Raw genomic sequence first — 27,544 nt, 5'->3', positions numbered from 1 at the left:
CCATCATGGGGGTAATTCTCATTCCTGGGCTACCATAGGCTCTCAAAGGCAACATAACCAACCTGGCCATTTTCAATGTAAAAATATTTGACCCATATATTTGACCCTGTAACTTTCAAAAACGCTATAAAATCTGTACATGGGGGGTACTGTTATACTCGGGAGACTTTCTTGAACACAAATATGAGTGTTTCAAAACAGGAAAACATATCACAACAATTATATCATCAGTAAAAGTGCTGTTTGTGTGTGAAAAATGCGAAACAAAGTCACTTTCACTGACAATATCATCGCTGTGATAGGTTTTACTGTTTTGAATCACAAATAATATTTGTGTTCAGTGAAGTCTCCCGAGTAAAACGGTACCCCCCATGTACAGGTTTTAGGGTGTCATAGAAAGTTACAGGGTAAAATACAGTGCTAGCAAATTAAATTCTCTGGAATTTCGGCCTGGGTTGGCAGGCAGGTCCCTCAAATTGCAATTAATAAAATTATTTAATTATGTAAAAATATTACATAAATATGCACGTAGAATTTAAATATATATGCATATTTGTATATTTGAAGTCTACGTGTATATTTATATAATTATTTATGTAATTTTGTATATGGACATATGTATATTTCGTATTATTTTTATTTATATATACATAGATATATACAATTTCATTCTAAGTGTATTTTGATATAAATATATATATTTTAATATCAAGATACAGTTAGAATAAAATTTCATATAGATATGTAATTTTTTTTAAAATTGTATTATTTTTACTTTTTTAATTTAATTTACTTATTATTTGTATTTTATAATAATATATACTATATATACAATATATATAGTTATTATATATATTATATATATATATACGTGTGTAATTTAATTATAGGTGTATTTTTATATTAATATATGTACATATTAATATAAAAATACACTTAGTATGACATTATATATATATATGATCTATAGACGTATATTATATAGGTATTTAGTTTTTTTATTAACTTTAACTTTAATTTTTTTTTTATAGGTATATAGGTTTTTTTTATTAACTTTAACTTTAATTTTTTTTATGATTTTACACTAGCAGGGAGACTGCCTGTCAGCACAGACAGTCCCCCTGCAGGCAGACACATGGACACCTATTGTGACCATGTGGTCGCCCTGATGAGTGATCACATGGCCCCAGGGGTCCTAATCCGCCCTGGGGAGACTGTCTGGGCTGCAGGCAGTCTCCCCACACCGGGACCAACGCCGATCGCCGCCGGGGGAACGACGGCGATCGGGTAAGTACATTGCACCGTTATGACGGTTCAGGACCGTCATCGGTCAGCAATGCAAAAATGCCGATGACGGTCCTGAACCGTCCTCGGTCGTTAAGGGGTTAAACAAGCTAAGCTGTAAGTTTGGTAATGAAATAGAATGTGTATATATCTATACACACTCACACAAATACAGTCCTGGAGTAGAAAAGAGGGGCAATAAAGTTAGAAACAGTTGACAAATTAGTTTGGGTCCCAAAGATGGATAACTGAGGGCATCATTAATTAAATTGAGATTAATTGTAGATTGCTTTTAAGGTCCTACATTACAATTATGTCAATTTTCTAGGTTACTTCATATTTTGTACAATTTCTTTCTTTTCAAGTTATTAATGTTTCTGTCATTAGATCAATGTAATATTTTTACATATATACACTGATCAGCCAATATATTAAAACCACCTGTCTAACAGCTCTGATGCATTGAATCCTCCATGGATCGGATTTGTTGTTCCAGCACATCCCACAGATGCTCAATCAGATTGAGATCTGGGGAATTTGGAGGCCATGGCCACACCTCGAATTCTATGTCATGTTCCTCAAACTATCCCCGAACATTTTTTGCACAGGATGCTGAAAGAGGACACTGCTGAAAGAGGACACTGCCATCAGGGAACACCATTGCCATGAAGGGGTGTACAAGGACTGCAACAATCTCTAGGTAGGTTGTAGCTGTCAAAGTAACATCCACATGAATGCCAGTACCCAAGGCTTCCACGCAGAACATTGCCCAGAGCAAAATACAGCCTCTGTTGGCCTTCCTTCTTCCCATAGTGCATCATGCTGCCATCTCTTCCCCAGGTAAACTACACATATGCACTCGACCATCCCCCTGATCTAAAAGAAAATGTGATTCATCAGACCAGGCAACCTTCTTTCATTGCTCTATGGTCCAGTTCTAACGTTCTCATCCCCATTGAATGCTTTTTGTAGTGGACATGGGCACTTTAACCGTTCTGCAGCCACACAGCCCATATGCAGCAAACTGTGATGCACTGTGTGTTCTGACACCTTTCATGGCCAGCATTACGCTTTTCAGCAATTTGAGCTACAGTAACTCTTTTGTGTGATCGGACTAGATGGGCTAGCTCCCACCGTGCATCAATGAGCCTTGGAGATCTTTGAACTTGATGCCGGTACTGTGGTTGTCCTTTCTTGCACCACTTTTGGTAGGTACTAACCACTGCATACTGGAATCTCCCCACAAGACTTGCCATTTTGGAGATGCTCTGACCCAACTGTCTAGCCATCACTATTTGACCCTAGTCAAAGTCACTCAGATATTTTCACTTGTCCATTTTTAATGCTTCAAACAATGAACAATGAAATACAAGAACTGACTGTTATAATATAACCCACCCCTTGACAGGTGCCATTGTAACAATATAATCAGTTCACTGCCTCTGTCTGTTTTTTTTTTTTTTATAAATTCTTTATTTTTGACGTATGGAAAAAGGTACAGACATGCCCCTATTGCCACAACAGCAAAGACAGGCTGAATCATGCAAACAATAGTATGACATGGTATAAAACAGCACAGGTTCTTAAAATTAAAACATGCTAAAACAAGGATGAATAAGTGTAAGTAGATGAAACATGACATTGTGATGCTCATAAAAAAGACAATGGTTCCAGGAGAAGTAGTATATTGCAGAGGCTAAAAATAAAAAAATAAAACTTAGACTGATGGTAGAAAACCACGCGAAACTCAAGCACTGGAGTTATGTCAAACAATAGATTGTAGAATCACTAGCAAAGACCATTGTGTTAGAGAGATGTAAAGTGTATATGAGCAGCACGATAAGTATGCTGGATAGATTGGAGAGCAGACAGGATAATGTCTAGTTTTGTCAGTGGTGTACAACAAGAAATACTGTGTATTGTTTGTTTGATACCCCTAACCAAGATGGCAACAGAGGCATTATATGTCGCCAAATAGCATTACACACAAAATAAATGCATAAAGAAAACCCTGTCAATCGGGCCAAAACAATAACCAAGACAAAGCAAAAGATATCAATCGTATCATAACCAATAGATGCAGATTGACAATAGGTACAGTGTGGGCCATATGGGGCCATCGCCTTATCCCGCTTTAGTCAGGCAGTTGGATGGTTGTCACTTCGGTTCTTGGGACAAAGGGCATGATGTTGCTAGGATCCCAGGTTCAACCAAAAGCCTGTCTGCCAGAGTCAGTATGTGTTTCCACTAGACCCCCCAAAAAAGTTGACGCTTCTGCCAATGAGGTGAGGGTATGAGTAGTCCTGTTGTGGGTAGCAAGTAGAGATCCTGGTGCTCCCCATTTGTAGGCCACAGAAATGAATGCAGTGTTTACATTACAGCATAGGAACACCTCTAGTGTTAGTCACTAAGACGGCCGCTAGAGGTTCTTTCTGGGTCAGTGCTGCACCATGTGCAACACTGGCGTTCAGCGTTTCCACACTCTGCATTGAGGCGCTGGATATTATTATCATTATTATTATGTTATTTATATAGCGCCATCAAATTCCGCAGCGCTTTACAATGGGTGGACGAACAGACATGTAGTTGTAACCAGACAAGTTGGACACACAGGAACAGAGGGGTTGAGGGCCCTGCTCAATGAGTTTACATGCTAGAGGGAGTGGGGTAAAGTGACACAAAAAGGTGAGGATTGTATTAGACTAATGACACAAATACAAAAGCATCAATTCAATGAGGATATGCTTATAGGCGGCATTTTGCCACGTATGTGCAATAGCCTCCCAATGGTTTCCCATGGGAAAGCATTGGATTGGCTGAGATCTTCAAATCCGATGATCTCGGCTAAGGAGGTGGAGCGGACTGGAGACAGCTGCGACAAGACTGGCACAACACTGTAAATAGGTGAGTTTTACTTTTGGAAGTAAGGAGATTGGGGCTGGGGGCCTACACTATGCTTTCAAAACTATAGTGTCAGGAATACATGTGTATATAGTTCTAAATCTATAGTTTCCCTTGATTAAAAGTAATGGTGGTTCTACAAATTACTGCCCACCTCTCTGTCCCCACCCGTGGCCAGCCGTTAGGAATATTTAATTTAAAAAAAAAATACCTCCCTCTCTATATACTCTATAATGATGATCCAGACCTAAATCCCTCCAAGACTGCACTCTTAGTGTATCAGTGTCTTTTTTTTTTTTTAATTATTTTTTTAAACAAATCTCTCTGCTGCAATCTATTTGAAAATAGCAGGGATATACAGGGCTCATTGCAGTTTGATTGATAGTGAATACAATGAAGAAGCATTTAGCTGAACTGAAATGAACGAGGCAAAGGGAAGAGACCACATTTTCCAAATCGAATTCAGTATTTAGTGAATACACCCCCTTTGTGTTTGTTAAATCCAGCAGATTAGTTGCTGTTAATCCATGCCGTGAAATCTACTCTTGTTCTTTGAAATCAAGATTAACCAGCTTTGTAAACGGCTGTAATAGACATTGCTATTCTCCTTAACACAACCTACTGAGGCATTGTATTACATGAGGGGTAAATGTGTGTATTAGCTATATGATATTTGTTAACATATAAAAACGACACCTTATTTAGTGCAATTCTACCTGTACCTTACATCGCCTTGGGATAGATTTCATTTTAACACTTATACTTTTATACACAGGCAAGTTGAAGGGATAATATAGTGCAAGAAATATTAGGCTGTATTCCCGGCACTATCGCTCCCTCTGCCTCCCTAGCGCCCCAATCCCCCACCCCGGCAAATAAAGGGTTAAAACCCTTTATTTACTTACCTGATACAATTCCCTCGGCGCTGGGTTGAAGCTCACTTAACCCCCCCTCCAACCCTGCCACAGCTTCTCCCACTCACCCTATCACAGTACCCCCTGAAGATAGTTATCGTCATACACAGTCACCTGCCGACATGAAATACAGCCTCACCATAAGCACAACACACAAAGTCCACAAGCATTGGCTGCTGGGAAAGCCAGTGGGCGGCTGCACTCTGGAATCTCTCTGATCCCAGCGAGCACTGGCTGCATGCACTTGATAGGAGAAATAAAGGACGTCCAACTGAGAATGCACCGATACAATTGTCTTTTTGTGTTTTGAGCCAATCTGCATGAGTTTATGTCAGAAAAGAAGACACTAAGAGAGTTGTCTGTGAAAACATTTGTGACTCATCATATTTCATTATTTTCATCTCTCTCTGCAGGTCTTTTGGATGACGACGGCTTGCCCCATGGTTTCTGCACTGTCAGTTACAGCTCCACTGACCGCTTTGAGGGACACTATGTTCATGGAGAGAAAAATGGTCGTGGAAAGTTTTTTTTCTTTGATGGCAGGTACAGACGTGTACTTTCTTATTTGTCGTGACAGGTTTACTTTCACAGAAATTGCTCCAGTAGATATGTGTCAAAATAAATATATATTCGATGCAAAATATTTGACTTAATTAAAAGGTATAGCTTTCCTCCAGGCAAGTATTGCAGTGTTCTCAGTGAGTTTTGCGGCTTTAACACCTGCCCTCAATCCTGGAATGTCATTTGCTCTGCTTGTGCCCTGATAATCAATCACCTAAAGCTCACTATTGCAGGGGTGAGACATTCATATTTGTGTGTGCCTACTGGAAGCTGAACTGTCTTTTCTTTTACAATGATTGTCTGGTGAGCAGATTACTGGAGGTGCAAAAATGGATATCTGCTAGGCCATTTCATAAACTACAGATTTCTCGATCAACAGCTTTGTTACAGACATGCAAAATCACACTTAATGAAATTTATGAAATTAGAACTGAAATTACTCTGAAAAAATAAATATGAAAAATTCTAGGAAAAAGTTCTAATTTTGCGTATTGAATATTGGGTAACTGGTAAAACAACTTGCTATGATTATTGTACAGTTTTTTTTTTGCTATTTATGAGCAGCTAAAACACATTGAATTCAGAGCATTCACTTGAGTAAAGAATAAATAAATTGGGTTGATAAAGGTAGTCGATGTGATGACGTACCCTCTTATTATGCAGCTGAAAAAACTTTGTTCACATTCTAATATTATTGCTGAGTTTCTACCTTAACAAATGCCTTTTTCAGCAAGGTTGCTAGAAACCATTTTATCATTTAAGAAAATTTATCACAACTACTTATATATAGAAAAACATTTCACAGGGTCAGACAAATAATGAATATTGCACAGTCAAAATAATAGCAAACAAAAAATGTCTTTTAAAACAATGTATTTAATCTACTTGGAAGGCACAAAGACCACAACATGGATTCAACGAAACACAAAAGAGCTGCAAAGAATTTGGATTTCCAGTCTCTGCAAAAAAAATTAGCAGATTAAAAAAATTATTTGGGAGGCCAGGTTTACCATTCAAAATTTTAGAGCCCTTCCTAAAATACTGGCTGGACACCCCCGTCGTACTCTTCCTGGATTGAGGACATAAGCTATCACATGCACTACATTATGCTGCACAGTGTTGGCATATTGTATGGTTTTAATGTACTGGTGCAGGTTTAATGCTGTATGTTTGGGGTTAATACAGCAGAATGGGAGTTTAATACATGTCTTCATGGATTGCAGGGTAAAACGTACCAGGAAAGGTTAAAGGAACTTAACATTTATAGCTTGGAGGAAAGACGAGACAGGGGGGATATGATAGAAACATTTAAATACATAAAGGGAATCAACATAGTAAAGGAGGAGACCATATTTAAAAGAAGAAAAACTACCACAACAAGAGGACATAGTCTTAAATTAGAGGGGCAAAGGTTTAAACATAATATCAGCAAGTGTTACTTTACTGAGAGGGTAGTGGATGCATGGAATAGCCTTCCAGCTGAAGTGGTAGAGGTTAACACAGTAAAGGAGTTTAAGCATGCGTGGGATAGGCATAAGGCTATCCTAACTATAAGAGACTAATGAAAGTATTTTAGAAAATTGGGCAGACTAGATGGGCCGAATGGTTCTTATCTGATGTCACATTCTATGTTTCTATGTTATTATGTCTTGTGTTAATATTGCGTGGAGTGGGGTGTTGTTTTGGGAGCAGATTTAGTCAGTATAAGAGATTGGTCATTCAAGTTACCCTTCGGCTGGGCCCCTCGTCTTTTTGCCATTTAGCAAAGTCCCTGTTGCCGAACTTTTTTTATTACAAAATGGAACAACTCTCAGCATGTATAATGCACAATGTGTTATTTTTAGATGCTTACGTGTGATTGACCACACTGTTGAATATAATGCAGAATAATATGCAGAATGCTATACACACAGTAATCAAACATAACACACCTTTTGTATTGTATGCAGTGTTAGCATTCAATATGTCTCCCTTTCTGAATTTCTCAATTTTTTTTATTCTTTATTTATTACTGCACAGGCAATATATTTTCACGTATGATACACATTAAGGGTAAGTACCCCTAACAAAATAAATCAAATGAACGGAAAATATAACATAATGCTAAAACAATAATACTACAACAGTAGTATACCACACATTTCACCCATCCCCAGGCAAGGCCGCTCTTGTCAGAACACACGGCCCTGGGAAACCAGTATGTAAAACATTGCAGTTCCATAGAAAATACAATGTTTACATTGCAGCTCTAAGTCTGCCCTCAGTGGCTGTCTATCAGACAGCCGCTAGAGGGCTTCCTGAAGTGAAATGGACGCTGCATGAGGATCTCCAGCATCAGATTTTTCCCCATAGGAAAGCACTGATTCAATACTTTCCTGAGGGGAGGTCTAATGCGCTTGTTGCATTTGCTGCGCATGCACATTAGACCCTGCTCGGCACCGGGTTAAGGTAAGTAAATAAAGGGTTTTTAACCCTTTATTTACAGGGGTGGGGGTAGCGAGGGAGAGGGTCAGCAGGGGGAGGGGTAGTGCCAGGAATGCAGCATTGTTTTCCTGGCACTACAGTATCCCTTTAATCTGGGTCATAGAGTGAGAGAGGAGAGAGTTTCTGTGTGACGAAACCAATCTCGCCACATTGTATTGGAGGAGCCTGGTTGCCCGCCTGCTGCCTTTGGATTATGGACCAGCAGCTAAAGGGTTAATTTTACTGTGCAGAAGGATTTATTTCTCCCTTTCTGCACAGCAGTTCGGTAGATTTCATCTACCGAACAAACAGCCGTTTACCAACCTTCCCAGAGCCGTGGGAAGCCGGCCGGCGCTGTTAATTGGCCACCCAGGAGCTGGAGTGTGCCTCCTATTTACCTCCCTGAAGCTGCGGTTAACCGCAGCTTAATTGCTTGTTAACTGGGTGGCCGCTGTTACACTTAGCGGCCGCTAGGTGGCGGTGTTATGGAGCTCCCCGGGCAGCCAGCACTTTTCTGCCCGGCTTTCATGCACCAAAATCGGACACTTTTACGTGCAGGCACCGCTGAACCCCCAGCCCCTGGTTCTAATTCGTATGGATTTGGTGAATGCAGGGAAATTCGGTATTTTATGTTTTATGTGAATGCTTTAACCCAGATAGCAATGCCATGGAGCTTGTTCGTATAATTAAAGACTTTAGCTCCATGGCACTTAAACTGTATTCGGGTGGTCTGGGTGCCATTCACCTAATAATGTGCACCCAGACCTGAGCTATCTGGGGATATGTTACATGTCTGTGTTTTATGTATAAAATGTGTCTGCATGTATTTTAAAGCGATATACTGTTTCTGTGTCACCACGTGCATAATGAAGTCTGGCCTTTGTCCTGGGAGATAATTGAATTACTTCATTAATTATCTCCAGGACAGAGAGGAGGAAACCAGGATGCATTGTGGGAAAGTATTGTGGCTGTGTGTACAAACATGATACGTCTGTCTGCTGTTTCAGTCTTCCATCTGGTCCCCTAGGGGAGTGTCCACCAGGTGGGAGACCAGCATAAAAACAGGGGCAGGTAGCCCTCAATAAACAGACCACTGCTTGACCCTCAACACGGAGCCTTGTCTCGTTCTTGGGGGGATTCACTGTATTCTGCTGGAGATTGATTGCTAGGAGTGTAAGCTGATGCCTGCTTTTCCTGTTCGTCTGCTAGCAGCTATTCGTGAGGTTCCAGTTTGGAGTGCTACCTTATTCCCTTCTATGCAGTTCGGGAGTTTGATGCATTCACCTATATCCGAATTCGTGAGTTTTGGTACTTTTACAGTAGCTGTGCCTTTCTGAGAAAAGGGGATTATCGCCTAAACGGATTTTAACCCCTTGTCTGCTGAAACGGTCCGTTACATTCTGATTATGACATTATGTCGATCCATTACATAGTTTTCCTTGACTTAATGTCTCCCATCCATTTAACTGCTAATAATCTTCTCACTGCCATCATAATCATATTAAATGACCTTTGCGAATGTGATGGAAGTCCCTCCATAGATCGTGAGAGCAGCATCAACCACGAGTCTTGGTCAAAAGGCCATGATAAACCTCCCGAAGAAGGTCCTCCAGAACTTCACTAATAAAAGTCAATCCCACCACATATGGAGCCAAGATCCCTTGTATACACAGCCTCACCAACAAAGGTCCATAGGGGACCATCCAATTTGATGCAATCGAACTGGTGTTGTGTGCCATCTAAATAATATTTGATACATTGGTTCTTGAGAAACTATGCATACGAACACCTTAGCTGGTGCCTCCCATGCAGTGCCCTCCACTTCTCCCCCCCAGGTTTCCCTCCTCCTCACTATATCCATCAGAACCTTGAGCCCTTGATTCCTTGCGGAAATTGGAGACACCACCTCATCCAAAGCTATCTTGGTTCCCAAAGTTTCCCTTATCTGGTCATTCAGTCCGGGTAGTTTAAAAAAAAAAAAAAGCTTTCCGTTGGGTCGGTCTTGTGCCTGGCCTCTGCCTTCCTACGTGTCTTCTGAAATTCAAGAAGAAAGTGAGATTCACTCATTTTTTATGCATGGCAATGCGAATAAATGCACCCTGAATCAATTCTTTATGAGCCATATATATTGTTGTGGGGGAGACCTAGGCGTGTTTTTATTAAAATAAGTAAGGGTCTGTAATATCTTCTTTAGTACTTACTGATCCCTCAGTAGCGAGGTATTAAGTTTCCACGTCAACATGTTCCCCTTTTTATCTATAATTATTCTAAACTCCTTTTCAAGGTGTATTAACCGAAGGTATTATTATGTAGTTGCTCAAATAGTTTTAACCTCAAAGTGACAACATTTCATCCTCAGATATATGATCTGTGTGTCAGGCATGCATTCTTGTTAAACTAGAAAAACCGCATCTTATCTTAAACGTTCTTCGTCTATCCTGTCTCCACCATTCAAAAATTCTTCCTTCTTGCTTGTTATTGTACTTGCATACTTGACTTCATAAGTTCCTTTCTGTACTTGGTTTGCACGGTTTGTTCAATAATGCAGTCCATATAAGGAAGCACAGCATAGGTTTCTAAAAGCTGTAGTCCAACTAACAACTTTCATAGACAGAAAGTTGATAACTAATCTACATCTTCCAGAAAATGCAGCAAAACCCAGAACGTTCTGCTGTGCAGAGATTGATTGTATAAAGACAGCACTTTGAAAGGTGCTATAGAGTAGTGTTGACTGCACAATATCTAAAACCTGTGAGTTTATCGAGAATTACACAACTTTGTGTGAATATATTTTGTTATCTCTTATTTTGGATATTTTTTTTGCATATATTTTAGATGCATTATCTATGCAATGGCTTAAAAATGTTGGCCAAAGAGCAGAGCTAACATTTAAATGAAGCAGACACCATACTTACAGGCTTCTCTTCTTTTAAGATTAATTTCGACAATCCCTGTGACTCCTGGTTCCTGTACAGTTAGCCATTACATATGCCAGCAGCCCTCTGCCTCAGTTGTGTGTGTACAGAAATGTGTGCATGTGTGTGTATAGGTGTGTGTATCTGTGTGCAGGCTTAACCCGATGCTGCCGGTAGGACATTCCATTATGTCCTGAACGGTATGGGCTTTTACAACATTAGGGCCTAATGATACATCCTAACATCTGTGACCCCACAGCCCTCTGGAAGCATACTCGCCTCACAAGTTCCGATCAGAGAGACTGCCTGGCAACCTAAGCAGTGCTTCAGCAGTCAATCGGTTGTAATTATTTATTAGTTAAATAGAACAATTTAAAAAAATAAAATTCCCACACTAACTCTTTTGGAACACAGCCAAATATTATCTTTCTGAATCTCTCACCTCAGCTCAAAGTGAGATTACAATGTCACAGCCCATGATGATACAACTGATTTGCTGTCATATTGTATCAGTGATCACAGTGACAGACAGTGAATTTCACTATTGATCCTACCGTGTTTCTCCGAAAATAAGACCGGGTCTTATATTAATTTTAGTCACAAAAAAACCACTAGGGCTTATTTTCAGGGTAGGGCTTATTTATTTACGGTAAAGGTATGTACATTGAACCCCCCCTTTAATTAATCCACCCCCCTTTAATTAATCCACCCCCTTTAATAAATCCACCCCCCCCTTTAATAAATCCACCCCCTCTAATTAATCCACCCCTCCTTTAATAAATCCACCCCCTCTAATTAATCCACCCCTCCTTTAATAAATCCACCCCCTCTAATTAATCCACCCCTCTAATTAATCCACCCCCTTTAATAAATCCACCCCCTCTAATTAATCCACCACCCCTTTAATAAATCCACCCCCCTCTAATTAATCCACCCCTCTAATTAATCCACCCCCTTTAATAAATCCACCCCCTCTAATTAATCCACCCCCTCTAATTAATCCACCACCCCTTTAATGAATCCACCCCCTCTTTAATTAATCCACCCCCTCTAATTAATCCACCCCCTCTAATTAATCCACCCCCTCTAATTAATCCACCACCCCTTTAATTAATCCACCACCCCTTTAATTAATCCACCCCCCTTTAATTAATTCACCCCCCCTTTAATTAATTCACCGCCCCCCTTTAATTAATTCACCCCCCCCTTTAATTAATTAAGTCCCAGACATAAAATATCTACTCACAGTTCAAAGAGTCCGACCACTGGGTGCCTCACCGCCCGGAATGGATCCTTCCGCTGAAGATCCGTGAAGGCAGACTGACGGCGCTGCGCACGTCGTCATCACGCTGCGCACGTCGTCATCACACTGCGCGATGCCGCGACCCGCAACGCTCCTCCCCCTCCTCATAGAAGAAGGAAGTCTCGCCGGGCCGCAAAGGTAAAATCCCTAGGTCTTATTTTCGGGGTAGGGCTTATATTGCAGCCCACCCCGAAAATTCGGCTAGGGCTTATTTTCGGGGTAGGTCTTATTTTCGGGGAAACACGGTAGTGAATTTCACTACAGAAGAAAGAATATTAGGCACCCTACTGCCACACTGATGCAGGTTTTGGGTGCAGGTGCTAGTAATTGGGATTGTGAAAAGAAACAACAAAAAAAACGTAATAGTAGTTACTGGCATAAGCACACCATTCTAGCCACCTCTCTTTTTTCTTGGGATTATAAAGAGAGATAGGTATAAACAGCTTCTCTGTTTCCTCCATTTCATCCAGTGCCCCCCTAGAAATGATGCCCCTAATTGATCACTTGTCAAAAAAAAAAATCTGAAAATTAAACACACACAAAAAAAAATCTGCATGGACTAGTCACTTTTACAATTCTTGGGAAGATTGCTTTTCAAGCAGTATGCTCCATCAATTTATTATCCATGGAATAAAATTTAAATTGGGGGAATGCAACACTGGGTGTACCTTGGCAGTTTGCATTTATGCAGGGAATGACAATCAACTAGATCCACAAGGCTGCCTTAATCCTGTGGTGACATTAATGAAAAAGGGATATCGCCTATGGCTAGGTCATTTTTATACTAGCATACATTTATTTGAAAAAAATATTTTACTTTGATACCCCAGCCTATGGCACAGTGCAGAATAATCAGAAAGGTTTTGCCACCGAACCTAACTGTTGGAAAAAACGCGAAGGCACAACCGCTTGGCGACATGATGAGTTTGTGGCCCTTAGGTACACGGACAGAAAAGACGTATACATGTTGTTCACACTTCATGATGAGAACACAGTGCCAGTGTCAGTCCACAGAAGCCATGCACAAATCGAGAAGCCAAGTGCATTGTTGAATACAACAAGCATATGGGGGGAGTAGATTTGACTTGTTCATATCTGACATACAATGTCCAGATTGCAGTATATAATTCCTATATACTTTACAGAAAGGCAGCCACAGGGAGGCAATACACTTTCCTGGAGTTCACCCTGAAGCTTTTGTTTTATATTTTATTTCGACAGCCCTCTTATCCCTCGTCATTGCCACCTGAAGATGTCTGAAGATTCTGTGGAAGACACACACTTCCCTAGTAGAATCCCCCTACAGCCCATAAAGTCACTCCAGAATGAGTGTATAGTCTGCTTCAAAAGAGGCATTAGGAGGGATTCAGCTACTACATCTCATTGAAGGGGTCTTGGTGCAGGGGCACTGTAGTTTAAACCCTGCAAGCTAAAACAGTACAGTTTGTAGAAAATGCAATATTTTCATTGCAGGGTTACAACCCCTCTAGTGCCTTTCTTCACGCTTCCTGACAACAACTAGAGGTGCTTCCCTGTAAGAGCTCAGTCATACGCAATTCTCACGCACATGCGCACTAGTCTCCCAATTGCTTCAATTTTTGGCTTCACTCGGGAATGTGGGGGGCGGGGGGAGGAATCTAAACAGCTAGCAGGTCACTGTATAACACTATAATGTTCTTTTAAAACACAACCTAAGCCAATCGAATGAAAATTTACATAACATTAATTATTAGCTAATTACCTATTTGACAATCATTGCGTCCACAAAAAAGCACAAAAACACATATGCATTTACTGGGCATAGGTTATATTTTATAACACGAAGAAAACTCTTTGGGATGTGACAGTGGGGGTCATAATGTTGTAAAATTGTATCTGCCTTTCTGCTTTTGTCAACTAGCTATTTCACAAAACAAAAGTATATACAGTAACAAATGGGACTAAATGTGGTAGCACTAAATGCCAAAGACCACCTGAGTGGAAACCCCTTACACCACTCAAAGAAATGCAAACATATAATACATACAATATAGTAGGTGGATCACACTTCTGGATATATCTGTAAAATATATAAAGCAATATAGTGTAATATTGTCTGTACAAATGATAAATAAATAGGAATTGGAGTCAGGTACTCACAAGCCCAGAGCCAAATCTCAACATATGGCTCTCATTGTCAATGCTGTGGGACTTTTACTAAGGATGTCCCTTTCCTTTTTACAGATGACCTTATGGTTGTTCCGGCTGAGCATCAATAAAAGCTCCGGAAGTGTATGGAGTGTATTTATTGAAACTAACATGAGCTTGCATGATATTATATAGAAATTCCGCAATGTGGGCGGGGCCTAGCCGCAGAGCCGAGCGGTCGCAATCTCAAGGGCTCCTGTACTAGCCCGCATGGAAAGCCATTTTACATGACCCAAACGGCGACCAACCGGCCCAACAATCAAAAGGGCACAATAAGCGGAGGACAAAGATACCCATTAAGCAATATTTGCCGGAAAAACAACTGAGGCCTACTCGAAGGCTGGTGCGGGAGAGACGGCCGCTCTCCCCCTGCCACGAAAGAGGCTCCTGTCCCCCCCCCCCGCTGGACCGGTGGGGGTCATCCCGGTCCACCAACACACAGAGAGCACCCACCTCTGGCACACCACTCGACACAAAGCCGTTCAGACGGCCCCACGAGGCCTAGCTAAGATGGCCGACAGCGGGACCACTGACCTGAAGCAGCAGACCACTGAAGAATGGGCAGCGGCCTTCAAGGCCAAAATCGATACAGTGTGCCTGAGATTCTGGGAGCGACTGCGGGTAAGAAGCTCACACCCAGCACTGATATCAGCCACAACGGCAGCACGCCGCCGCACACCACCTCGCAAGCAAGCAAAGCACCCGAGCAAAGCGCCACCACTGCTAGAGCGAGTGCAGGGCAATGTGACTGGGCGGCCGAAGCAACGAAAGGGCATTAACCACCGGCACCGGGGATCCCCATGGGAGGCTCGTGCGGACCCTCCTCCACCCGACAGGGTCACCACGCCCCACAGCAAACGAGGCACCGCAACCAAGACAAAAGCCTGCAGACATCACCCACCCACCACACTGCCAGCTCCACTAAGACTGACCTGAAGAGCAGAGTTACACAGCGGGTCACATACCTAGCCAAAGACGGCTCCTTGCTACAGCCCAGATCGGGGACGCCGAAGCTGAACAGCACCCGCATGCACGAAGCTCAACACCGGCAGCAGACACATGAGACGGCGAAAGGGAACACCATGAGGATTTTAACCCCTGGAGTGCTGGCAGTCAGGAGAGACCCTCGGCAGAGCGACCAACGACTTTCCCACAGACTGGGCATTGGATGAATGGGTGAGAGGCCCTGGACTGTCTTTCGGCACAGGCTCAGACGGCATTGCAGACCCGGTTTATCATGGTGAACTACCGATATGACCTCGCTTTCTTATATGCCCCTTACATGCCACCACCTTTACTCTGGGACTGATGCCTGGACACATTCCCTGCCTAACAACCAGAACAGTTAACTACTGAGTTTTTATTACTGCAACTCACATCATTCCTAACAAACACAGCATGCTTATTCCTGCACTGGGTATCGGCTAGTCTGTTGCATGGGTTGGTGACTGCCCTCCAGTTGCTCCCCGCAGAAGGTTCCCTCATGACTTGCCAGCTCCACCGGGACCCTTTCTACTAAGCTGTGAACCATATACATGAGGTTTTTCTTGTTTTGTCTTTTTTCCTTTCTTGATTCTCCTTTTCTTTCATGACTTGACAGAATATTAAGGCTAGCAGTGGTATGTGCCATTACCGAGAAGCATTCCAGTGGTATTCCCTGTTGAAATTATCTAACAAGTGCAACATTTCCCCTATCTCTAGACACGTTTGTTAGGCACGTTAACGCTCAACCTGCTATGCAGGACTCTAATCGAGACAAACGCAATTTACTGTAACCTACACTATAGCGAATCACTGGATAGTATGAAAATGTTGCATTGGATCTCTAGCATATTACCTACGCTTGCATATGGTATGTTAATCTTCATAAGTTCCTGATGTTAACCAAAATGTCTATCCTACCTTTCGTAGCTAGCAGCCTGATTGAAACTAATGGTATAGACATTTATGCCTTGCCTGATTCCTTTTGAAAATGTGTGCTGTCAATGATTGCCACAAAACTGTTTATTATTTGTTATTCCATCTGCTTGTATGTGCTGTCGTGGCGATATAAGCATGTTTGTAACTCTAAGCACTACAAAAATAAAGAATATAAAAAAAAAAAAAAAATGAAATTCCGCAATGGAACGCACGATCCGTTCGGTATGCGTTCCAGTGACGTCAGCCGACATAGGCGACGCCACCCGGAAGTGGAACGCATTCCGTCGGATTTGGAACGCACGTTGCGTTCCAAATGTGCGATAGCCGGAACCCGGAAGTGAAAATAACGAGGTGGTTAATGTCAGGATCGGGACAGGGATCCAACACGCAGAGTACAAACAGTAGCCAGATACGTATACCGGACCTTAGAATGGCCGGACTAATGTAAGTAGTACAGTATAGAATGGTCAAAGACAAGCCGAGGTCGAGGGTAACAAAAGACAGGTAAGCGAGAGACAAGCCGAATCAAGGGTAACAGAGATAAGCAGAGTAAGGTAAACAAGCCGGGTCAAAACCAAAAGGGATAATAGAATACACAAGCACTGAGTGACTAGAACAAGCTAGAACCACGACAGGGCAATGAGCTAATGAACGAAGCTCTGTTAAATACCCTGTTCAGAGCAGTAACCACGCCTCCGAGGCGTCCTGATTGGTCCTGCAGCAATTGAGTGACAGGTCGTTCCGGAGGAGTGTCCTGATGACAACTTCCTGCCTAGATGCTGTAAAAGGCAGTCACTCCCTCGCGGCCGGCCTTGCATGACCGGATAGACCTTGGGGAAGGGAGCCATCAGGCCGTCTGGATGGAGGAACAGCTAAGTCTCTACCTCTTTCGGAGGTAGAGACCGCAGGTACCCTGACAGTACCCCCCCTCTCAGATACGCCCACCGGGCGGAATACACCAGGGCGAGAAGGGAATCGAGAGTGAAACGCCCTGCGGAGACGGGGAGCATGCACCTCCTCCTGAGGTACCCAACTTCTCTCCTCAGGACCATAACCCTTCCAATCGACCAGATATTGCAGTTTCCCCCGGGAGATTCGAGAATCAACGATGGAATTGACCTCATACTCCTCCTGACCCTCCACCTGAACTGAGCGGGGAGGGGCGATCGTGGAGGAGAACCTGTTACATATTAATGGTTTTAGCAAGGAAACATGAAATGAATTAGGAATGCGTAAGGCATTAGGCAACGCTAAACGATACGCAACTGGGTTAATTTGAGACAGTACCCTGTAAGGTCCAATATATCGAGGAGCAAACTTCATGGACGGCACTTTTAACCGAATGTTTCTAGTACTTAACCATACTCTATCGCCTGGAACAAACACCGGTGCTGCCCTTCTACGTTTGTCAGCGGGTCTTTTAACCAGCGTAGAATTGTGCAGAAGGATTTGTCGAGTTTGATCCCACAACTCTCTTAAATTGGCAACATGAACATCCACCGACGGTATCCCTTGAGAAGAAGACTCCGAAGGAAGGATGGAAGGATGAAAGCCATAATTCAAGAAAAAAGGGCTAGAATGCGTAGAATCACAAATGAGATTGTTATGTGCAAACTCCGCCCAAGGAATCAAACCGACCCAATCGTCCTGGTGTTCTGAAACGAAACAACGTAAATATTGTTCAACTTTTTGGTTAGTGCGTTCAGCAGCTCCATTGGACTGAGGATGATAGGCAGAGGAGAAATTCAATTTGATGCCTAGTTGGGAGCAGAATGATCTCCAAAAACGGGAAACAAATTGGGAGCCTCTGTCAGAGACAATTTGGGAAGGTATCCCATGCAAACGGAAAATCTCCCTGGCGAATATCTCCGCTAATTCGGGCGAAGATGGGAGTTTAGGTAAGGGAATGAAGTGAGCCATTTTAGTAAATCTGTCTACCACAGTGAGATGACAGTCTGCTTTTTAGAGATAGGCAAATCAACAATGAAGTCCATTGCCAGACAGGACCAAGGCTTTTCAGGAACCTCTAAAGGGTGCAGAAATCCGCATGGAAGCGAATGGGGTAGCTTGGTCTTGGTACAAACTTCACATGCCCCGATGAATTCTTTAATATCCATGCGTAAGTCAGGCCACCAAAAATCTTTAGAGACCAGCGCATAAGTCTTGCGGATGCCAGGATGCCCAGCCACCTTGCTGTTATGGAGACAGCGTAGCACCTCCAGTTGGAGAGCGGTAGGAACGAAGTGTCGATCCCCAGGAGTCTGTTTGGGTGCCAAATGCTGAAACTTCATGATCTCAGAAAGCAATGGAGAGTGAATCCTGAGATTCGTGTTCGCGATGATATTCCCCTTAGGAACTATGGAGGACAGAAGTGGTTCAGTTATAGTGGATGGTTCATATTGACGAGACAAAGCATCGGCTTTAGAGTTCTTAGAACCAGGTCTATACGTGAGTACATAATTAAAGTGAGTGAGGAACAAAGCCCAGCGAGCCTGCCTGGCAGACAAGCGCTTAGCCTCCCCAATATAAGACAAGTTCTTATGATCCGTTAGGATAGTAACAGGGTGTAGTGTCCCTTCCAGTAAATGTCTCCACTCCTTTAAAGCCTTAATGACCGCTAACAGTTCCCTCTCCCCGATGTCATATCTGCTCTCAGGCCCAGAAATTTTTTTAGAGAAGAAACCACAAGGGTGTAACGGTTTATCCACCCCTAACCTTTGAGACAGAACAGCCCCAACTCCTGTCTCAGAAGCATCGACCTCGAGCAAGAAAGGCAGAGTCGTATCAGGATGAACTAGAATGGGAGCTGAGGCAAAAAGTTCCTTGAGAGTCTTAAAAGCACCAAGAGCTTCCTCAGACCAGAACTTAGTATCAGCCCCTTGTTTCGTCATATTGGTAATAGGCGCAATGATAGAGGAGTAACCCTTAATGAAGCGCCTATAGTAGTTGGAAAAACCAATAAACCTTTGGATAGCCTTGAGTCCTTTGGGCAAAGGCCAGTCTAAAATAGATTGGAGTTTACCAGGATCCATTTTAAAACCTTCCCCAGAAATCACGTACCCAAGAAAGTCTACCTGAGACTGATCAAAACTGCACTTCTCCAATTTGCAGTATAGACCATGTTGCAGAAGTTTGTGTAACACCTTTCTGACCTGTCTATGGTGAGTCTCAATCTCCTTAGAGTGTATTAGTATGTCGTCCAGGTAAACAATAACACAATCATGCTGAAACTCCCTAAGTACCTCATTAATCAACTCTTGAAATACTGCAGGAGCATTGCATAGTCCAAATGGCATAACAGTGTATTCGTAATGGCCATACCGGGTATTGAATGCCGTCATCCACTCGTGACCTTGCTGGATTCTCACCAAATTGTAAGCCCCTCTGAGATCTAACTTGGTGAAGCCCTTAAGACGATCAAATAACTCGGTAATCAGTGGGATGGGATAGGCATTTCTGACAGTTATTTTATTCAAGCCTCGGTAATCGATACAAGGTCTCAGCGTGCCATCTTTCTTTTTAATGAAAAAGAACCCCGCCCCGGCCGGAGAAGAAGACCTCCTGATGAATCCCTTTTCTAAATTCTCCTGAATATACTCCTCTAGAACCGAGTTTTCCTGAACAGACAAAGGATATACATGGCCCCTCGGAGGCATAGTCCCGGGTAGAAGCTTAATTTTACAGTCAAATGACCTGTGTGGTGGCAAAGAATCGGCATTCTTCTTGTCAAACACTGCCCTTAAGTCTAGGTAAAGGTCTGGTATTTGTCTTTCTGTGGACTGAGTAGGATTCTCCTGTATGTTAATATTAGCTAATGGAGAAACCTTGCACAAACACCGATCCTGGCAGCCCTGGCCCCACGAGTGTATCTCCCCTAACTCCCAATCAATAATAGGGTTATGTTCTTTCAACCATGGGTACCCCAGAACTATGGGAACGGAAGGAGACGAAATGAGCAGAAGAGATAAATTCTCCACGTGTAGAATACCAACATTTAACTCAATGGGTATGGTCTCACGAAAGATAACAGGGTCTAGTAGTGGTCTACCATCTATGGCCTCAACGGCCAAGGGTGTCTCCCTTAGCTGGGATGGGAAATTGTTTTTACTAGCAAAGGCTTGGTCGATAAAATTCTCAGCAGCACCGGAATCTATCAAAGCCATAGCCCTTACTACTTCCCTCCCGCAAGTTAAGGAAACTGGTAGCAGAAGCCTGTGATCTTTATAATTAGGAGTAGAGGACAAAATAGAAACACCCAAGGCCTGTCCTCTAGAGAGACTTAGGTGCGAGCGTTTCCCGGGCGGTTAGAACAGTTTGAGAGTAAGTGACCCTTAGCTCCACAATACATACACAAACCCTCTCTTCTCCTGTACTGTCTTTCCTCCTCAGAGAGGCGGGTATACCCTATCTGCATAGGTTCAGGAAGCAAAGATACCGTGGAGTCAGGACTTGGAAAAGCGGGGGCTAACCTAAAAGAAGGTCTCCGGTTCCTCTCTCGAGTGTTCTGTCTCTCTCTTAAACGTTCATCTATATGAGAGATGAACGAAATTAAATCCTCTAAATTCTCAGGGAGTTCTCTGGTAGCAACCTCATCAAGGATTACTTCAGATAAGCCATTCAAAAATACATCCATATACGCCTGCTCATTCCACTTGACCTCTGACGCCAGAGACCTGAACTCTAGTGCATAATCCACCAGTGTTCGGTTCTCCTGTTTCAGACGCAACAGTAATCTGGCTGCATTAACCTTTCTACCTGGAGGGTCAAATGTTCTTCTAAAAGCAGCTACAAAGGCGTTATAGTTATAAACTAATGGGTTATCGTTCTCCCATAATGGGTTGGCCCATCTCAGAGCTTTCTCAATAAGTAGGGTGATAATAAATCCTACCTTTGCCCTATCTGTAGGATAAGAGCGAGGTTGCAATTCAAAATGGATACTAATTTGGTTTAAGAACCCACGACACTTCTCAGGAGCCCCACCATAGCGTACTGGGGGGGTAATGCGAGAAGAAGCACCCACTGTGGCTACCTCTAGACCTGAACCGACAGGAGAAACAGGGGTATTACGTATCTCCTCTGGTGGGTTATTGGCACGAGATAATAGAGCCTGTAGCGCAAGCGCCATCTGATCCATTCTGTGATCCATGGCTTCAAACCTAGGATCAGGAGAAGCAAGCTGACTGTTTGTACTTGCAGGATCCATTGGCCCTGTCGTAATGTCAGGATCGGGACAGGGATCCAACACGCAGAGTACAAACAGTAGCCAGATACGTATACCGGACCTTAGAATGGCCGGACTAACGTAAGTAGTACAGTATAGAATGGTCAAAGACAAGCCGAGGTCGAGGGTAACAGAAGACAGGTAAGCGAGAGACAAGCCGAATCAAGGGTAACAGAGATAAGCAGAGTAAGGTAAACAAGCCGGGTCAAAACCAAAAGGGATAATAGAATACACAAGCACTGAGTGACTAGAACAAGCTAGAACCACGACAGGGCAATGAGCTAATGAACGAAGCTCTGTTAAATACCCTGTTCAGAGCAGTAACCACGCCTCCGAGGCGTCCTGATTAGTCCTGCAGCAATTGAGTGACAGGTCGTTCCGGAGGAGTGTCCTGATGACAACTTCCTGCCTAGATGCTGTAAAAGGCAGTCACTCCCTCGCGGCCGGCCTTGCATGACCGGATAGACCTTGGGGAAGGGAGCCATCAGGCCGTCTGGATGGAGGAACAGCTAAGTCTCTACCTCTTTCGGAGGTAGAGACCGCAGGTACCCTGACAGTTAAGAAGACGCCGAGCTACAGGAGAGCTTTACACACCGATTGAAAAAGCCCGCGTTTCGGACATCTTTATTTGGACTTCTTTGCCAATTGGCAGGACTTATTTTATAACTTATAGAGCTCTATAGTCATAAGCTATAGATACACTTTTATTATTTCTCTTTTTTTATCTGAAGAGTTTTATACAGTTTTTTACTCCAAATTGTGGAGCAATAAAGTTTCATCCTTAAAGGATATCATCTGATCTGTGGAGCTTTTATTGATGCTCAGCGGAACAACCATAAGGTCATCTGGAAATAGGAAAGGGACATCCTTAGTAAAAGTCCCACAGCATTAACAATGAGAGCCATATGTTGAGATTTGGCTCTGGGCTTGTGAGTACCTGACTCCAATTCCTATTTATTTATCATTTTATCATTACACTATATTGCTTTATATATTTTACAGATATATCCAGATATATTTTACAGATATATCCACCTACTATATTGTATGTATTATATGTAAACTAGCTATTTAAGTCTACTTATTTTTGCATGGCATAGGAATTAAAGGATTTCTGTATGTTTTTTTTGTATTTTGTAAAAAAAAAATATATTTTGTGTGGAGTTTTTAATATACAATGCACATCTCTATTTTCTAGTCTGTAATAAACATCCTAAATGACATTAGGTTAATGAAGCATAGGGAGAATATTTACATTTTTGATCAGTGATCTGATATGTTCCCTTTTCTCTCTAGCACTTTAGAAGGATTTTATGTGGATGATGCATTACAAGGCCTTGGTATTTACACGTATGAGGATGGAGGGGCCCTCCATGGAACATATGTAGATGGAGAGCTGAATGGGCCAGCTCAAGAGTATGACCCAGATGGAAAACTGATCTTCAAAGGCCAATACAAAGACAACATTCGACATGGCATCTGTTGGATCTACTATTCAGTAAGAGCATTCCCACAAGCCTTTTAAAAATTGCTTAACGTTAAGCTAATAGTCCCCAAAATAATATTCTTTTGTTTAAATATAATAAGGTCTCTGCCACTATAGTGACTTCTGCCCCTGTATTTTCATATAAAAATGAAATGCTTACCCTTTACTTACCTTTTTCCCAGCTTATTGCAGCAGCCTGATTAACCTCTATTCTTGTTATCATGCATTTTGACTTCTTTCTAACTTTATGTCCAGTTATATGCTTCTCAGAGAGCAGCTCTCATAGGGAAAGCATTGTGAACGAAAAGAGCCTATGCAGCAAGTATGGTGTTCTCAGCTAATCAAATGCTTCTAATGGAGGATGTCATATGCCAGGATCCGAGTCGGACTTGGTTGTGGGAGACACCCACTGGAGGTGTTGTTAGTCCCACAATGTAAACATTTCTGTATTTTCAAAAAGGAAAATGATTTACATTGTGAGACTGAAGTAGCAGGATTACAGTGCCAATGCCATTTCATTAACCCCTTAAGGACCAAACTTCTGGAATAAAAGGGAATCATGACATGTCACACATGTCATGTGTCCTTAAGGGGTTAAAGTGGTCTGGATGCCATGTCCCTGTCTGTTTAACCCTGCGACTGAAAACATGGAAGACAGTCACTAGAGACACCTCCGCAGCTATAACTGACTATGGCTAAAATGAGTCTCATTGCCACGTGGGCGCAATGGCCTTCCAATTCTTTCCTATGGGGAAGCAATGGATTGGCTGAGATCATCAAGACTGATGATCTCAGCTAGGGAGGCTGAGTTCCAGCATGGAGACCAGTGCTCCACTGGATGTAATGTAAGAAGCATTTACCTTTTAAACCCCTTCAAGTAGGTGGTAACTGAGACAATATAGGTAGGGGAGCCCTACAGTGTTTGTATTCCTAATGTTTCTTTAACATGAAATGGTCTTGGTGCTCATAATGGTCCTTTAAACCAAAGCAGTTTTTATGATAAAGAAACTTTGCACATTTATCTATAAGTTAGATTAAGTGCAATACTACTCAATCTAAATGCAAAGAAAAACATCTAGTTTATTGCATATTTTTTTAAATTGTGACTATAAGCCTACATTAGTTTTATAATCAACCTATTTGGAGGAAATAACAGATTGGTAGTTTGGTATCTATAAATCTTATGTGATTTAATCATGGCACTTTTGATGATGGCACTTTACAAAATATTAAGTAGGAGAACAAAGCAGACCCTGCAGTTCTTGTGATTATTTTCTGTGTCTGTGCTTTGGCAGGACGGAGGAAGCCTTGTCGGGGAGGTGAATGAAGAAGGAGAGATGACCGGAGATAAAATAGCCTATGTTTACCCCGATGGAAGGACAGCGCTCTATGGAAAGTTTATTGATGCAGAAATGTTAGAGGGAAAATTGTGCTATCTCACATCAGAAGAAGAAGGAAAACCTCACTTTGAAATGGTCCCTGGTGGTATGTATATTTAGAAATGTAACTTCAGAGTCTGGCTAATTTTATTCTTCGTTTGCTACAAACTACACCCCTAAAGAAACAACACAGCCATACATCTCCTTTTATACCAATTAATTGTAGTAAGTGGAATTGTTACATTGTGGCTAATAGAAGAAATATCTCAAGCCATATGAAAGGTACTCAGCAATCCTCGATCTCAAGGTTTCTCTTGGGGATGGACCGTCTCTGATTTTGAAGCAAATGCACATAGACAACTTAGGGATCATATCACAGCATTGTTTCCACTTTAATAAAATCCATCTTTATTTGCATCTCCTTTGAACACTATGCAAAAAAGCAAAAATAGCAGTAAGTTCTCACAAGAGCCCTGTTCACAGGGAACGGATATCAGAACAGATAAAGTGTGTTTCATGCATCCAAAGTAAGTAAAGTCCAACATCTATGCATCCATTTAATCATGATCAATTGACGCACATGTCTGTATAGACCATTATTGCTCTAAAAATGCTGTATCGCCTTTGATAGGGTGTTTATTAAATTCAGCCTAATGAACATTTTCACCAAAGCATAAAGGTGTGTTTGTAGAAGACAGCTTATTTAAAATATCCATTCCGCCAACTAACTAAATTATTTAGAGATTTATCTCGTACGCTTGTCAGGCTGGCAATGATGGAGAAATAAATGGGAAATCCTTGCTAGGGTCACAAACGTGTACCCTGTTTGAAGAAGACAGCTTATTTAAAATATCCATTCCGCCAACTAACTAAATAATTTAGAGATTTATCTCGTACGCTTGTCAGGCTGGCAATGATGGAGAAATAAATGGGAAATCCTTGCTAGGGTCACAAACGTGTACCCTGGTTATAGAAATTGTGTAGTGGTTCTAGACCATTAGCTGTAGATTTTAGAAATATAACGTTTTAGCCTATAGCAGATAGAATCTCCTTCTGTGGTCATTTTAGCCTGTATGGTAATATCAGGTCTGTCTTCAGAAATCCATGTTTGGATCCATGTTCTAAAAAAGTTTGGCAATTTACAGTGAGGGGTGCCACTGTACTCCTAGAACCATCACCACTACAGCAGGCTGCAGTGGTCATGGTGCTTGGAGTGTTTCTTTAAGAATGCTTAGGGCCGTATGTCATGGGATGATTTGAAAGCAATTTCTCAGTATTTGTTTTTTTGTTTTGTTTGGCACCCACACTTAATTCTTCCTTTATGCCCCTTTCATTTTTCCCCACAGGCAAAGTTTATAATTTTGATAAATCTACTCCAAATTGTATTTCTACGAATCCTTTGCTGCCTGATCCATATGAGTCAGTAAGGTAGGTGTAAACTGTAAATTGCTTTTATAAACAACAGACAATGATACTCATTTACTAAAGAATTAAGTGATGTTTGCATTGTGGCTTTCATTTCACCGTGATTTATTGTTTTGCTGTTTCAAGGGCTTTAGTCACATTTCTATACATTTCATTGCCATCAGCATGAATATCATGTTTCTGGTTTATTCGCTTTAACCTGTTTACGCGGTGGTCCAAGTCAATTCTGTCAATCAGTTCTATTAGGAGAGTGTCTGGAGAAATTAACTTAAGGCATCTCCATATTGTTGGATGTGGTTTTATCTGCCTGTTGAACAGACTCCAACAGAATGTAATTGCATTCCATATGGGAGTGTTTGTAAAGCACTAGTTTTGGATCCAAAGTTGGGCCATCATGTTTGTTTGCATGTGTGAGTCACACTACTTTCATCTGTCCCAGTCAACTACACACACAAAAAAAATATTTACTGTAGCAATGCTGCCTTCTCTACTATGACAGAGACCCCTTTGACATTGTAAACAGGTTAATGCAGACATAAAAAAAAAACAACTTAGCAATATCAGACATCATGCTTTACTCATTCCTTCAAAAAATATTAGAGTTACCCCTTCTTTTAAGGGGCAATCTAAGCACTAAAATATCTTTAGCTTATTAGAATAATTCTGGCGTATAGATCGTGATCGATTCTCTGCCACTTAGGAGTTAAGTCACATTGTTTATATAGTCACACAACTTCCATACCCACTTCCTGAAAAATAGCTAAATTTTCTTAGCTTCCCTCACTGCACAGTATTTCCTGCACATTTATTTGCCTGCTATAGCCTGCAACAACCTCCTGTGTGTAATAAAAGGTCAAGATTCATAAATTCTAAAGTAAATATACTGTACTGCAAAAATTAGACTTTATTCTATGGAGACTGTGTGAGTCAAAGCCAGGGGAGGTGTGGCAAGGCTTGAAAAAACAGAAACAGACGTGATTTAACTGGCAGAGAACTGAGCAGGTAGACTGCAGGGGCATGATCTATACACCAAAACTGCTTCATTAAGTAATTAGTGTATCTTTTTTAACCCCTTCCCGACCGCTGACGTATCAGGTACATCCGACAAAAAACGGTCCTTAAGGACCGCGGACGTACCTGATACGTCCTGGGGTAATTAGAGCTCTGGAAGCGATCATGATCGCTTCCAGCAGCTCTAATGGTATTACAGCAATGCCTTAATGTTGAGGCATTGCTGTAATACCCCCCTCACTGCCGGGGGCCACCGGAGATTAGCGAATGATCGCTCCCCCTGGAACCCGACAGTGAGACAGAGAATCGGAAGCCTTCAGGCAGGCTTCCAATGCTCTGTCTCTACTGAGTGCCTTGAGGGGTCGAGGCACTCAGTAAAAAGTAAAAAAATTAAATTAAAATAAAATAAATAAATTTAACCCTTACTCTCCCTCTCCCGTGTACTTACAGATCGCCGCGTTCCCCCGTCGGTCGGTCTTCTCCAATTTAGGACCCCCAGGTGCCATGTGATCGCTCAAAAAGAGCGGTCATATGGCCCCATAGGTGTCCATAGTGCTGCCAGCAGGGGGACTGC

The 27,544-nt window shown here is 42.1% G+C and overlaps 1 protein-coding gene across 1 annotated transcript in view; it reads left to right on the top strand.

Annotated features, from left to right (window-relative positions):
• SETD7 (SET domain containing 7, histone lysine methyltransferase) overlaps positions 1-27,544 on the top strand; it is an 83,814-nt gene that overhangs the window by 36,865 nt on the left and 19,405 nt on the right. The window contains exons 2-5 of the mRNA XM_063460076.1: positions 5,513-5,642; positions 22,966-23,167; positions 24,451-24,640; positions 25,881-25,962. Of these exons, the coding sequence (XP_063316146.1) occupies positions 5,513-5,642; positions 22,966-23,167; positions 24,451-24,640; positions 25,881-25,962 (604 nt within the window). The remainder of the gene's footprint in view (positions 1-5,512; positions 5,643-22,965; positions 23,168-24,450; positions 24,641-25,880; positions 25,963-27,544) is intronic.

Source organism: Pelobates fuscus, chromosome 6 (assembly GCF_036172605.1).
Source record: "Pelobates fuscus isolate aPelFus1 chromosome 6, aPelFus1.pri, whole genome shotgun sequence".
Taxonomy (NCBI): domain Eukaryota; kingdom Metazoa; phylum Chordata; class Amphibia; order Anura; family Pelobatidae; genus Pelobates; species Pelobates fuscus.
This window is presented reverse-complemented; position numbering and strand designations above follow the sequence as displayed.